The 14,832-nt window shown below is 41.3% G+C and overlaps 1 protein-coding gene across 4 annotated transcripts; it reads right to left on the reverse strand.

Moving 5' to 3' along the window:
* Positions 1–628: 628 nt before the first annotated feature.
* Positions 629–13,141, reverse strand: sybu (syntabulin (syntaxin-interacting)). Of its 4 annotated transcripts, XM_061820191.1 has the most exons (7): positions 13,103–13,141; positions 12,398–12,575; positions 10,786–10,935; positions 4,867–4,963; positions 4,609–4,743; positions 2,720–2,875; positions 629–2,340 (listed from the first exon to the last, which is right to left on the reverse strand). In XM_061820191.1, exons 1-7 carry the CDS (start codon positions 13,124–13,126, stop codon positions 1,200–1,202), a joined length of 1,881 nt encoding a protein of 626 aa, XP_061676175.1. In that variant the 5' UTR covers positions 13,127–13,141; the 3' UTR covers positions 629–1,199. The 4 variants fall into 4 exon arrangements, with proteins under 4 accessions (XP_061676175.1, XP_061676172.1, XP_061676174.1 ...); XM_061820188.1 differs by lacking the exons at positions 10,786–10,935; positions 12,398–12,575; positions 13,103–13,141 and adding an exon at positions 5,512–5,814 and having other exon boundaries at positions 4,609–4,752; XM_061820190.1 differs by lacking the exons at positions 10,786–10,935; positions 12,398–12,575; positions 13,103–13,141 and adding an exon at positions 5,512–5,812.
* Between the last annotated feature and the right edge of the window lie 1,691 nt (positions 13,142–14,832).

Consider the following 14,832-nt stretch of genomic DNA (forward strand, 5'->3'; position numbering starts at 1 on the left):
CATACTATATGTCCACCCATCCATTTTCCAAACTGCTGCTCCTCACTAGGATTGCAGGCATACTGGTGCCTCTCCTAGCAATATATTGTTATTGAAAGATATTCACAACTACGGACAGTTTCTAATCTTCATTTAACCTACTGTATAGGTTTTGGGCATTCATGAGGAAACCAAAGTACCTGGAGAAAACCATTTCAGGCAAGGGGACAACATGCACAGTCCACACAGGAGAGGGCGGATTTAAACCCCGGGTCCTCATACTGTGAGACAGACATGGTAACCAATCACTCACCAGGCTGCCTTTTAAGTACATATGTAATTCTCTACGATTTTAGTTTGACTGTAAGCTTCAATTTAGAGTTGAAAACAGGAAGCTTGTTTTATGTGCATTTTTCACTATCAGTAAACTGCTGCTTCTTGTGAAGGGTGTTCAGTTCATTGTCACCGCACAGCACTTTTATCAAATTTTTGCCAATAAGTCAAAACCAGAAAAATAATCACTCAAACAGCACGTACCTAAAAAAACAAAACAAAAAAACAAAAAAAAAAAAAACATACAGCTTGTGTTACTAAAATCTCAAGGAACAACTGTAATTTGTGCCAGCACAAAACCAGTCAGGAGTTCAAGTGCTGTATGATCATGCTTTAATAATAAATGCACATGGATATTCATGCAAACTGCAGGTATTGCACATAGCTCAGGCACATATCTCATTTGCTGTGAATCATCATCAACTGTTAATACAAAAGTTCAACTTAAAGCTCCACTTATTGGGAGGACCAATACACTTTCACAAACATTTCACATTAAAGCTTTGGCTGAAGGAAAAAAAGTTTATTTTTTAAACAACTTAAACTTCTGAAAACATGTCAAACAGACTGACATTCAATCTTTCTTCTCCAAACAGTCATTTGAGCAGGTGACGGCAAGTTTTAACAAGGACAATCTGGAACAGTACAAAACACCAAAGATCAATAAATCTACTTAGATCGTTTTGTAGACAAACTATAGACAAATTATACCCATGAATAAATATTCCCTTTCATGTTGCCATTTTGCTTTATCTCACAGTAAATATACACAGGTGGACCCCAAATAGCAACATTGATTAGATGTTCAGGAAAATAATGAAAAAAATTGAAAAATCCTTAAGTGCTTCAAATTCAAAGTGAGCCATGTGCTTACATGTTGAAAACCATTAGACATCTGGCCTGTGAGCAATGTGACGAAGAGAGTGCAATCCCATGATACAACAGCCCCGAATGAGAGCAGCAATGTTAACTGGAGTGCTTTTCTCCACACCATGCTGCGAGTACAGCCAGGCCACTGTGGGTAGCATGGGTGCTGCGACTGCAACCAGATCCACCAGAAAACTGTTGCTCCAGTATTGCTTCCTGACCACACCCAGTCCTGGTGAGGGAGGGTGTGTTTCTGTGCTTATATCAAAATCCAATTCATCCATGAACCGAGGGTTATCTTCCAGTTCTGAGCAGCACAGTTCAACGTCAGTAGCGATGACTGCACTGTTGCGGGGAGCAGGACTCAGCATGGATGCTATGGGAGATATCAAGTCAGGGGAATGTGCAGAAGTTACAGTGGAGTTGAACAGGTTTGGGAGACCCAAAACAGAGCTGGACAATGTTTGGCCTCCACTCCCTTCAAGTTTAAGAAGGTGATAAAGGAGCGCCTGAAGGTCTTGTGACATGGGCATTATGTCAGTCTGGAGCGCCTTATCTTCAGTCTTGTTCAGGGCAAGTGAGATGCTGCTAGTAACAGAAGCTGATTTAGATGGTGGACATGGATTGGATATTTCGGATAAGATGGACACACCAGGGCCTGGCTCGATCCCGGCCTTTGGTTTGTTGATGGAGCCCAGACTGAAATCCACAGCAGTAGACATGAAGACCTGCTCCAAAATATCATCTCTGTTGGCCATCTCATCATTCATTAGCAGCCCACCATCAGCCATGGCCTCTACCCCTTGGTCTCCCAACTCCATTCCACACTCTTCATCTCTATCAATCTTCTTCCCATCCCTTTCAGGGCTCTGAAAGACAAAGTCCTGTGTGTTTTCGTCTTGAAGGTTGGCAAGTTCCATGCTTTGCAGTAGGGACTCCAGCTTCCTGTTTTGGATGTTTATGTCAATGAAATACTTCTGTATTCCCTTATCTTTTTCCATCAGGCTGTTCTTCATGGTCTCCACAACGTGGCGCAGCTGTTTGATTTCTTTACGGGCTTCTTTGAGGGACAGCTGAGCCTCTACCCGGTGACATTCTTCCTCAATCCAGTCTTCTCTCATTCTGCTGAGCTGGCCCTTGAGATCCTCAATTTCTGCCTCTCTGAAAAACAAGGAAAACTTTCTCTGTGACTACGTTATTGGATAAGTAGATAGTTCAAGACTTGTTTGCAGACATAGCCAGCCATCTCTCACTAGCCAAAAAAGTAAACATGAAAAAGTTTGGAAATGCTAAAGGAATACAATGAAATAGTCATACTAATGAGGAATCCAGAAGAAAGTTTCACGCAAGAGCAAACTTAAGCGTTGTGTCATGTCATTTACTTTTTATAATCATTTTCTCTTATGTAATTTCCAAGTGAAGTTGAATTGAGCAGAGCTTCAGGATGTGGCTATTACACCACGTCTACATTCCCCGACACCCTTGCTTCAAACTGCAAAAAGGTTAAAATAACAATTAAAGAAGCTCCATGTCAACACACCTGTCATGCACCCTGTTGTCAGACTCCAGTAGCTTTGTTTTCAGGTGCCTGATGGCCACTTCTTTTCGCTGCAGAGGGGTGAGATACTGTTCAGGGTTGGGGGGTCGAATTCCATGGTTATCGCCACATGAATGGTAGCGGCTCAAGTTTGCTCTCCTGTTGGCCAGAGAAGTCAAATTTGTTAAAACAATATGACACATATAGATTTAAAAATTATGAAATACAATAGGCAATTTGCTTGTCTGGAAGAGTGTTGACAAGGAAGATGTTTGGTGGAGCCTTTAATTATTTTTCTGGTGCAGTATTAATGGAATGCAGACAGTATTTTTCATGGAAATACATGCTTGGTAAACTAAAGACAGAATTCACCTTACAGGTTAACAAAATAAAAACTATAGGCTGCACCTAATTTTGACAGTACTTTTCATCTGACAGTCACCATTGTGAGGAAAATTACCTTTGAAATGTTTATTATTAGTTGCCATGTTGAAAATATAATAGATTTCATTTACTTACTAATTACATTTTGATTAATTTTCCTAATCTTAAATAAATATAGCAACATGACTCTCAGGAAAAAAGTGGATTAAAAACCATTGATCATTAATTTAGAATACACTTTTTAAAAAAAAATAAAATGAGGAAATGTAAATACTCTAAAAACTTGTGTGTTTTATACACATGTAGCTTGTGGCAACTGGTTAGAGCATTGGCCACACAGTGCTGAAGACCGGGGTTCAAATCCTGGGACTGCCTCTGTGGAGTATCCATGTTCTCCCCATGCCGGAGTGGGTTTTCTCCGGGTTCTCTGGTTTCCTCCCACATCCCAAAACATGCATTAATTGGTGACTCTAAATTGCCCCCAGGTGTGATTATGAGTGCCATTGTTGTCTGTCTCTGTGTGCCCTGAAATCGGCTGGCAACCAATTCAGGGTGTACCCCGCCTCCTGCCCATTGACAGCTGGGATAGGCTCCAGCACTCCCTCAACCCTTGTGAGGATAAGTGGCTCAGAAAATGGATGGATACATATGTAGCCTACACCCTGTGGAAAACATGAGTATTTTGACCTAATGGCAAATGTGCACAATCATGACAATCTCATTACATGTAATTAGTTAATCCTCAACCCCACCACACACACACAAGTAGAAACCATGCACATTAATGTTCTGAAAAGATGACAACTCTAGACAAAAAGATCTTCAGTATACATTTTTCTATGCTAAACACAACAGAGGGGGATACTTTGATACTATGGAAGATACAAAACATGATCATCACTGTCCCTTGATGACCAACCTCCTAAATTACCAGTATACACGCTGCCCTTGAAATCACTGTGCATTTATTGTAATGGGGTTCTGAACTACAGCTCATAGGGTAATCATCGGGGATCCGTGATTAGACATTTGAATTATTGAATTCTTATTAATCCTACCCAGAGCCAACTAATCCCAGTAGGCTACAAAAGAGGAAATGATTAAAAAAAAAAAAAAGTCAGAGCGTAATCCAGCCACATATGCACTGATCATCTTGGATATTGGCTGTGCTTCAATCTCAATCTCACCCACCAAAGATTCCTTCTCTTTCAAGTACAGACAATGGGAGTTTGATAAACAGGGTGGAAAGATTGGATGTACATTATCTCTTATTAGTATTGTAGTGAATACGACTCCGGCTTTTTTCACACTGCTGGCCTGGAAAACATCACAATCAATGCCTGGTTCCCTATATGGAATGACTGGAAATACATTCAGTGTTTGTCCCTATCGCCCTTGCCATAAATAAAATGAGCTGGCTCCAGCTTTCCTGAAACCCCTGAACAGGTTAAGGTGTCTTTAAAAAAAAAAAAAAAGAAGCATAAACTGTTGTTATTAAAAATATGTACCTGGATGTAGGGCTGGAGTTGCAGCTGCTACTATTGGTTGAGGATGCAACCCTAGGCGGAGTCCTACATGGAGCATATAGTTCTGCATCATAGTTGAAGGAAGGGCTTCCTGCTGGTTTGAACACTGGAAGCGAGCTGAGGTGAGTAATGTGACTGAATAATAATGTAGGAAATTAATGTTATGCAAAAAAACAAAACATTAATTCACATTAAACTGAAAAAACTGCAGATGCCAAAATAATACAAGAAACAGGATACCTGTGAGAAGGAGCCTTCTTTGCAGATATTTTGGTGAGAGTCTCCCTGGTCTTCAGACTCCCTGTACTACTGGAGGAGCTAAAATCTGCCTCACTTCCTGCGTGAGGAGGAATTGTATGTTAGCAGGAGCTGCTGCCAGACAGCGCACACTGTCACACTAAATAATGGTTATTTTGGTTGTCATTTCAGATGGTCAGGTATTAAAAATGAGCAATTATACTATAACATTTGATTTTTATACAGTTTTTTGGAAATCCTGACACTGTGCAGACTAAATGCTTTGACGGGACTTTTTTTTTTTTTTTTTAAAAGACTGAAATCCCTATTAAATACAGTTCTAATAGTGCATTGTCTTCAAGTTTTGCACTCAACATCTGCAATTCTTAATGGCAACATAGTCCAGTTAACCATGTCACAGCTGAACTGAAAAAGTCAAAACAAGCTCAGTGGAGTTTGTGGAGAAATACAGCGGTCAATCAACAACTGACTGACAGTGAATGTTACATACACTCAAGGTGTCCCAATCACTCTCAGTCACATTGGTCAAATGCAAATGTTGGATACAAAATGTTTATTAATGCACCGATCCAACCACAGTTTACAGGTTAAAAAATTCAACTAATAAAATAAAACCAAATTCCATACCTGAGAGAAATCTCTTGCCATCAAACAAAATCATAGTACTGTTTCCAGTGATTACCATGTCCAACTATATCTAAATGAGTAAAAATTGTGTGATTCCACACAACTTGGTGAGTCAAGAGGTCTGAGCACGTTCCCTCAGTCAAACAAGCTCCCACTAATCAGCCTAATTGGCTAAGCCTCCAAACTTTTTCCCTCGACCAATCAATTTACTACCTATTTTGTCTCATGTAGTTTTGTGCCCATTTACAGATTTAAGATGGATAAAGTTCAATTCTTAGATAAGGAGCCTATTTCCCAGCCTTCAATAACAACTACTGAATTAAGTAATTATTCTCCTTTCTCTCTTTGAGATTGCAGCTTTTTTTTTTTTTTCATAGAGACAATTCTTAATCATGTGATCAGTGTTTTTTTGTCTGGCACATTGGAAGAATTGGAAAATGAATGGAAGAAGATTCTCGATTTAAACACTTAATAAGCACAATGTACCAAGATACAACATGACCATGACTGAGGTCAGGAAAACTACTGCCTGTCACGTGCTGGGAGGTGTGCCATCTTGTAAAATTTGATAATTTTTTTAAACTGTGTGATTTCATTATTGTCATTTCTTTGTTTTGAAAAAATACAACAGTGCTGTCACACATTTATTTTTTTTAACAAATTCAAATTATTTAAAATATTTTCATTTGTGGCGACAATGCAGTCCTATGGGGGCACAAGCCATTGTAATCTGTAGGTCGGTCCCAAGCCCAGATAAATGCAGAGGGTTGCGTCAGGAACGGCATCTGGCGTAAAACAATGCCAAACAAATATGAGCTTTCATCTAAAGAATCCCATCCCGGATCAGTCATGGCCTGGGTCAACAATCCCTGCCCCCGGCACCGCTAACCTGCAGGGCGTCGGTGGAAATTCAGCTACTGTGGGTTGAAGACAAAGAAGAGGAGGAAACCGGATCCATCGTCAGAAGAAAAAGAGAAATGGAAAGAGCCTACAACTGAGTGTATTGACTTTGAATGTTGGGACTATGACAGGAAAAGGTCAGGACTTGGTTTACATGATGATTGGGAGAAAGGCTTATATATTGTGCATCCAAGAGAGCAGGTGGAAGGCTTGAAGTTTAGGGGCAGGGTTTAAATTATTTTACTAAGGAGTAGATGGGAAGAGAAATGGAGTAGGGGTCATTCTAAAGGAAGAGCTGGCTAAGAAAGTCTTGGAGATGAAAAGAATACCAGATCAAGTGATGAGGCTGAAATTTGCAATTGAGGGTGTTATATATAATGTGATTAGCGGCTATGCTCCACAGGTAGGATGTGACCTAGAGATGAAATAGAAATTCTCGAAGGAACTAGATGAAGTAGTCCTGAGCATCCCAGACAGATAGAGAGTTGTGATTGGGGTAGATTGTCATGGACATATTGGTGAAGGAAACAGGGGCGACAAAGAAGTGATGGGTAAGTACGGCATCCAGGAAAGGAACTTTGAGGGACAGATGGTGGTGAACTCTGTAGAAAGGATGGAAATGGCTATAGTGAACACTTATTTCCAAAAGAGGCAGGAACTTAGAGTGACCTACAAAAGTGGAGGTAGAAGCATGCAGATGAATGGACCTTTCCGATGGCGATCTTAAGCTACACCCCCTTAGCCATGTCCCAAAAGCTTACAAAATGGCTATTGAACAGAACGTGTTTGAAGTCGATTCTCTATCATGTATAATATTGGGGTATGTTTTTTTGCCCAGTAGCTCAGTGGTTAGAGCAGTGGTTTGGTAAACCAGGGGTTGTGGGTTCATATCCCACTGGGACCTCCACTCCCTGAGAAGGGTTGCGTCAGGAAGGGCATCCGGCGTAAAAATTGTGCCAAACATATATGTGCGTTCATCTGAGATGACACGCTGTGGCGACCTCGAAAGGGACAAGCCGAAATCTAGCTTTCATGTTTTTTGCCAAATCCGTCAGACTTGGCCAAGAGAGTTCTACAGAGAGATCTCAACAATTTCACGCAAGGTTATGTACAAAGAGTTAAGATCAGGAGCAGGATGCAATATCAGATTTACAGCGAAATGTTAGCGATCGATGTAAAAACGTTTGACGCCTCAGAAACTTCATATTGAAATCCAAGAGGATAAAATAGTGGAATTGTACTGCACATGTAAAGCAGGGTGAGTACTTTTTACTTGGAAAGATCATGAGTAATATCATTGTAGTCTTTATAAGTGAGTGGGTGTATTCATTTATGAATTAAATTCTGAAATATTTTAGGACTGGGGACTTCTTTTAACATCAGCATCCTTTCAGCAACTTATTGAAATTTGAATATGAATATGTTCTGTTTTATTAAGAAAGTTAGCCAAACATTTTGTTATTTATGACTATAATTTCAGGCAAGCCAGCACAGCTGTATGATTCCACTGATCCGGACTGAGTTTCAACCAATAATCATTTGGAAATCAGTGGAATATTCCCTCTGTACAGCAAACTGAAATAAAATGTGTCCCTTTATTCATAAAGTGATGTGAAGAGCATTCTTAAGTGTATGTCTTCGTGGAAGTATATAATACCGAAGCGTGCTTTATAAGCTTAAGATAATGGACTTTGCATCCTTCCTTGAACATTTTGTTATTCAAAGATAGTATCAACAGCGCTGAATTGAAAATAACAAAATGTTACCTTTGGAAGTCATTTATTGCAATTCATGTAAATTTGTACATATATATATATATATATATACACAGGTTTTTGTTTCAAATACAGTGGGTAACTGTTACAAGTAGAACTAAACACATTTTTCAAGGTACAGAACAGCCTGACATGTTCGTGGAGAATGAGACAATAAAATTTTGAAGTACAATTCGTTTGTTCGTTTTCACACTTACATAACATTGGGTACAGCACATTTAGATGGTCAAAACATTGTGATAAGGCCAAACAAAAATAATGTTCTGTTCGGTAACATCGACTAAGAAAACTAGGGTTGGTAGGTTGAGATTTTTTTTTATTTTGGATTTTTTTTTTTAGTATTGACTACTTTTGAGAAGGACTACGGTTTGGTGAGACATAGAATGGGTTATTATGGTATTGTTGCCTAGAACTTGGAAATGAATTGATCTGAGTCTGAAAATGGTGAATGGCATCCACATTGGCAACAGCCTCAACATCAGTATGCAGTTAGTGTTTTTGTCTTTGCTGTAGTAAAGTCAATTTCACCAATTATATGATACTCAACATCCTTTAAAGGTGTTGGCAGCTTCCAGTATGCTTTCTCTTGTGTGACAGTCTTTGAGTCTTGTATCCTGATGTTGGCTTCAACCCAAAACACCAGTGTAGCAACATGTGAGCAAGCTTCTCCCAGGCCAGCCTTGAAGTTGCAATGTGCAGCAACAATTTTCCCACTTGGTTCAGCAATCACCCAAGGCCAAAGGGGCTTTTCTCACAATGCTTGGGAATGGAGAACCTGTAAAGATAATATTGGAGTTTTTAACATATATGGATGTATACATGTATTAAGTATTATGCACATTTAATTAATATTACAGAATATTGTTATTTATCATTGTAGCAAATGAAAATTTCACAAAAGAATGGAGGCTAAAGAAATTTACATTTTATTGAAAAAAATTGTCTTTTTCAAATATGATTCTGAAAATATATGTAGTACAAAATGCCGGAAACAACAAAAACAAATTAATTATACTCTTTCCTGCATAGTGTTACTTAACTGTCAAATTATAAATTGCAAATGATCATTACATTTCTCCGGGCCTCACAAACATTACACACATTTAAATGTACATGAAGTAAATAATTGGATTTGCTAAAAAGCTGTAGTGGGAACGTCTACATTGAACTGAAAAAAGTCACAGTGTAATGAAATATAGATCATATGAAATGTAAACTGACCTTTCCACTGACTAGTTGGTATCCATTTCTGACAACAGCTCCCACATCATGAACCCACCCACACACAAACTGATTGCATGCATCCATGCGCTTGTCAGCTTTCAGGTCATCCATGGTATAAACACTTGGAGTGAAGATAAAATAGTTCACAATGTAAGGGTAAGTTAGAGCAGGATAGTATGTCATATCTGTTGTCCATTCCTGTTTGGGTAACTCGTAGGGGTCAACTCCATCAACCAGAGCAAGTTTCTCCTTGTTCCTTTTGACAGCTGGCAGGGTGTCAACATGTTTACACTTGGCAGAAGGACCTGCCATGCCTTGCTAGATCATGTAGACCAAACTCCAAGCGAAGAAACACTGACAAAACTATATAAAAACAGATTACACCTACACGCATGCAAACTTCCTGGGGGTTAGTTTGTCTTCCAATATGGCGGAAAATTAATGTGCATGCTCAGCAGTGACGTCAGTCGCAGCCCTCAATACAGTCTGCCGTTATGAGGGCTCTGCGAGCCATACGCAACCACCAAAAAAGCCGGGTGTGGCTTCTAGAGCCAGAGGTTCCCGACCCCTGGCTTGGATGGAAAAAGATGACACGGGACAAGCCGAAAGGAAAAGAAGAAGAAGATTTCCATTTGTGGGGGCACGGCGGCGTAACTGGCTAGAGCGTTGGCCTCACAGTTCTGAGGACCGGAGTTCAAATACTCTATTGGCCCTGCCTGTGTGGAGTTTGCATGTTCTCTCTGTGCCTGTGGTCCGTTTTTTCCAGGCACTGCGTTTTCCTCCCACATCCCAAAACATGCATTCACTGGAGACTCTAAATTGCCCTTAGGTGTGATTGTGAGTGCGACTGGTTGTCTGTCTCTCGGTGCCCTGCAATTGGCTGGCAACCAGTTCAGGTTGTACCCAGCCTCCTGCCTGTTGACAGCTGGGATAGGCTCCAGCACACCCGCAACCCTCGTGAGGATAAGTGGCTCAGAAAATGGATGGATGGATTTTTGTTTGTAATTTGAATGTATTTTTCTGATTTTACTGGAATTTTAATTTTCATCTTGCCACCAATGGAAATATTTTATTTTGAAATAAATTTAACTGAATGTGATTTCTGGATGCAATGCAGATGTACACAGGAGCAACATTGATCAGCAAAATAATAGTATAGTATAGTATCTTAGTATAGTAATAATAGTTTGCATTGTGGCAATGTTACAGTTTATATTTTTAAATATGTACTGTATTGGTTCTTGACTGGACATAATATTCAGCCCTGGAATCTGGTGCATTTTTATTTTCATTGAATCAAAGCTAAAATGTTAAATGTTACATATTCATTTTCTTTTTGTTGATGTAGTGTTTCTTTTTTTTCAGGGTTCTTCACCTCTGGGTTTCATGGCCGACCTCAGCTCCTTCTTGTGCCTGGTTGGAGCACTCCGTGGTCCGTGACTGCCATCCGCTATAACTCGGACCCTCTTCGCTTTGGCCTTGCGCCCGGGGAGCGTTGGTGAGCTATGGGCACTCTCCTCAGAGCCTGACGGAGTTTTGAAGGGGGACACAGACTGACTAGTGGGGCAGCCGGTGTCATCTATATTGTAGATAGGCACATAGACAGTAATAACCAAAACCAGACACACGAGAGCTCGACCTTGCACGCACACAAACACACATGCAAATGTGCATGCACAAACACAAGTGCACATATAATGGGGCAAATGGGGTGTGCATAAATTAAATAGATCAATAAAAGATCTTTGAGAGCTGTTGCCTAACATTGCTTATTGAGTTGTAAGAGGTTTCATCACTCGTTGGTGTTTTGTTTGTCATGATAAACAAAAAGAATGACTGACAATTATATTGTGTATATTCGGGATCTGAAAATGAACGCTTTACTAACGCATTCATATAAATTTCCTTTAATACTGTTTTCTTTTTTTTTTTTGCGTGACCCTTATTTGTGCTTACACTGCACTTGCTGAATGTGTACTTTGTTGAGTGTGCTGTTCCTGCTGTGTGTTCCTTGGCCTCTTTCGGGCAGTGTTGTGCATGAATGCAGATAACAAACGTACAACATACGTATTAGTTAAATGACCACAGTTAAACTGCATTATTAATACTCATTTCACATTACAAATATAAGCCTGCCAGTATTGTGCTATAAACTGTCTGGATGTTCCAACAGTGTTTGTGACTCCTGCAACTTTTATGCTAATTTCTGTTAGCCTGTCAATAGGAATTTAAATTGTGTGTTAGCATTAAGATGGTGATTTAAACGTTCTGTAATTTGGCTAATTACACTTCCATAGAGAGACACTCTTACATGGATAGTATAAGTGTCAATTTCATTAAAAAAAAACAACAACAACTACTTTGGTCTGGAGTGTCCAAAAGAGCTTCTTCTGTTTTACCCAGTTTTGTATTCGCTTTGTCCATATTTGGCTAAGACCTTCCCTTTCTTCTGATTGGTTCCCTTCATGTAGAAGACCTTGTGAGAGCACACCTTTGACATGGCTGTCTTGGGAGCGAAGAGGTAGGTGGCGATCTTCACTTGTGACATAGATAAGGTTGAGACAATCAAATGACCTGATTTCAGGCCTCTTTTAAAAAAAATAAAATAAATTAGGGAACTCAGGAATGTGGATGATATTAATTCATATTACATGTTTACTGAGGCACAAGTGAGACAATATTACATTCCAAATACCTGAAAAAGTTGGCTGAAGAATGTGTTGTATTTAATTATTCCCAATGTGTGTAATCGTTTCGTTGAATGTTTAGTTTTGCAGTACAGTACAGTACAATAAAATAACAGTCTTAGGTAGGTGCTTAGTAGGTGCCCCTCATGCTTGTTGTTGGCTTGAATTTAAAATATCATCACAAACATTTGTTATAGTGTGAAATATGGTAAAATAAAAATATTCCTTCATACGGGTTAGCTATTTGTCACATTTTTTTATGTCAGGTCCGAGTGAAAATTTTGGAACTGAAGTTCTTACCGGAATAAAAACTGTTGGTGCTGATTGTTCTCTTAGAGTGATCTGAGCTGGTGTCACACTCTTTGCCCTCCTCTTCTGAGAAAGGAGAGTCAGAAAGAGGTGATCCATTGCCCTTTTGCTGGAAGGGATGGAGGCCCAAACGTGGGATGCGACTCCGAGGGCTCCCTTTCTTTTTTTCCTGTTCAGTAGTGAAACATTGAATAATGTATATGTAGACATTCATTTCATACCATCCATCCATCCATCCATCCATCCATCCATCCATCCATTCATTTTCTTCACCGCTTATCCTCACAAGGGTCGCGGGGAGGGCTGGAGCCTATACCAGCTGTCAATGAGTAGGAGGCGGGGTACACCCTGAATTGTTGTCAGCCAATCGCAGGGTACATTGAGACAAACAGCCGGACTCACAATCACACCTAGGGGCAATTTAGAGTGTTCAATTAATCTTGCATGTTTTTGGAATGTGGGAGGAAACCGGAGTGCCCAGAGGAAACCCACATAGGCACAGGGAGAACATGCAAACTCCACACAGGCGGGTCCAGTATTTAACCAGGGACCTCAGAACTGTGAGGCCAACGCTTTACCACCCATTTCATACCTTTTGGTATAATTATGTATACGGTATACAGTATATAGACAGTATATTAATACAATTGTCTTAACTATAAAACCACATGCAACACCACTTTTATCAAGACTAACCTCATACTCTTGGAATGGTCCCATTGTGTTTCCTGTAGCGTATTCTCACTGTTCAAACATACAAAAAAAGGATAGGTCTTAATAAATGAAGACCAAAACACCCTTTCTGAATAGCATCACCCAACCCGTCCACAAAAACAACACACACAAATGCATGCACGCAGTATACTCACAATTGACATGCTGGTACAGATGCTACAATGAGTACACAGCCACAAATTTTGCTACCCTATAAAACCTTCTGAATATTGACATGAATTAATAGTAATAATATGGGAAGGATATTTTCATTTTACTATGTTTTACACTATAATAAAGCTGTTACTTAACCAAATTAAAATTCAAACATGTATAAACTATAGATTTTATTTAAAAAAAAAAAAACCTTACTGATTTAAAGCTGACACTGTCATGCCCCTGGCATCCTGCCCAGGCTGGGCGTGGCCAGCCAATTAGTTCACACACACCTGCACCCTGTTTCGGCTGATTACACCCGATACTTATAGGACACAGGGGACAACTAGTCCTCCGCCAGATCGTTGATTCTCATGCCTCATTCCCGCACTCCTGTATACCTGACGTACTGTGTACCGACCCTCGCCTGTTCCCTGTCCATCCTAGTAAGCCTGCCTCTTCTGATACTGCTGCTTTTCCAGACCGACTCGCTGATCATTGACCATGGACCGAATAAAGGCTTTCTCTACACTACCTGCTTGCCTCTGGAGTCGTGCATTCGGGTCCGACCTCGAGCCTCGTTCGTGACAGAACGATCTGGCCACAACATGGACCCAGTCGACCCCGAAGCCATCCGCCGCTCGTTACAGTTCCAGAGCAGACGCCTGGCTGAGCAGGAGGCTGCTCTTCAGGTAACGAATCAACGTATCCATGAGATCTCTGCCCGGGTGGAGCTGTGGCTAGCATCCCAAGCTAGTGCCTGTCGCCCTGAGTCAACCCGTTCCGCCTGTTACGGAGCCCTCCCGTGCCAGCATAACTCCGCTCTCCCGACCGGAAGGTTTCTCAAGTGACTCAGGCAACGTCAAGCCCTTACCTTGCGCAGTGCGACCTCCATTTCGAACTGTAGGCGTCTGCTTTCCCAATGGAACACTCCGGATTGCCTTCGCCATTTCCCACATGACGGAAAGGGGGGAGGCATGCGCCACAGAAGAATGGAGTCGCAACTCGGAGATTCATGGACGACGTTTGTCTGCACGCTCACCCAAGTATTCCAGTACGCGGCTCCGGAACGCAAGGCGGCGGCCTCACTCATGACAATTCGCCAAGGCCGTCGCCGCGTGTCAGACTACGCTATAGAATTCTGGATCCGGGCCGCTGAGAGCCGGTGGAATGAGGAGGCTCTCCAAGACGCCTTCTACCAGGGACTTTCCCCACAGATCCGTGGTTACCTCATTGCCATGGATCTTCCTCCTTCGCTGGACGACCTCACTGCACTGGCCCTCAAGGTGGATCAGCGCTTGGCCGTGCAGGGGCAGATGGACGGTATGACCGAGGAGGAGAGGGAGAGGCTCAGCCCGGTCGCTTCCCAGCCGCCCACGCTGCTTACTACGCTGGAACTCATGCAAGTGGAGGGGCTCAGGAGCTCAGCGGAGGAGCGCTTACGCCGGCGACGAGAAGGGCGTTGTTTCTACTGTAGTCGTCTTGGACCCTTAATCGCCTGCTGCCCGGTTTGACCGAAGCGCTCCGACTTTAGGATCTCAACGCCGGTGAGTGTG

The sequence above is a fragment of the Syngnathoides biaculeatus genome, chromosome 5 (assembly GCF_019802595.1).
Source record: "Syngnathoides biaculeatus isolate LvHL_M chromosome 5, ASM1980259v1, whole genome shotgun sequence".
Classification (NCBI taxonomy): Eukaryota; Metazoa; Chordata; class Actinopteri; order Syngnathiformes; family Syngnathidae; genus Syngnathoides; species Syngnathoides biaculeatus.

Excerpts from the sequence above, each read along its gene's own strand:
- sybu (XM_061820191.1), bottom strand. The coding sequence starts at position 13,126 with ATGGGACCATTCCAAGAGTATGAG. Across the intron at positions 12,576-13,102 it reads GACCATTCCAAGAGTATGAG|GAAAAAAAGAAAGGGAGCCC; the intron begins GTTAGTCTTGAT and ends ACTACTGAACAG. Across the intron at positions 10,936-12,397 it reads CACCAACAGTTTTTATTCCG|GCTCTGAGGAGAGTGCCCAT; the intron begins GTAAGAACTTCA and ends AAACTCCGTCAG.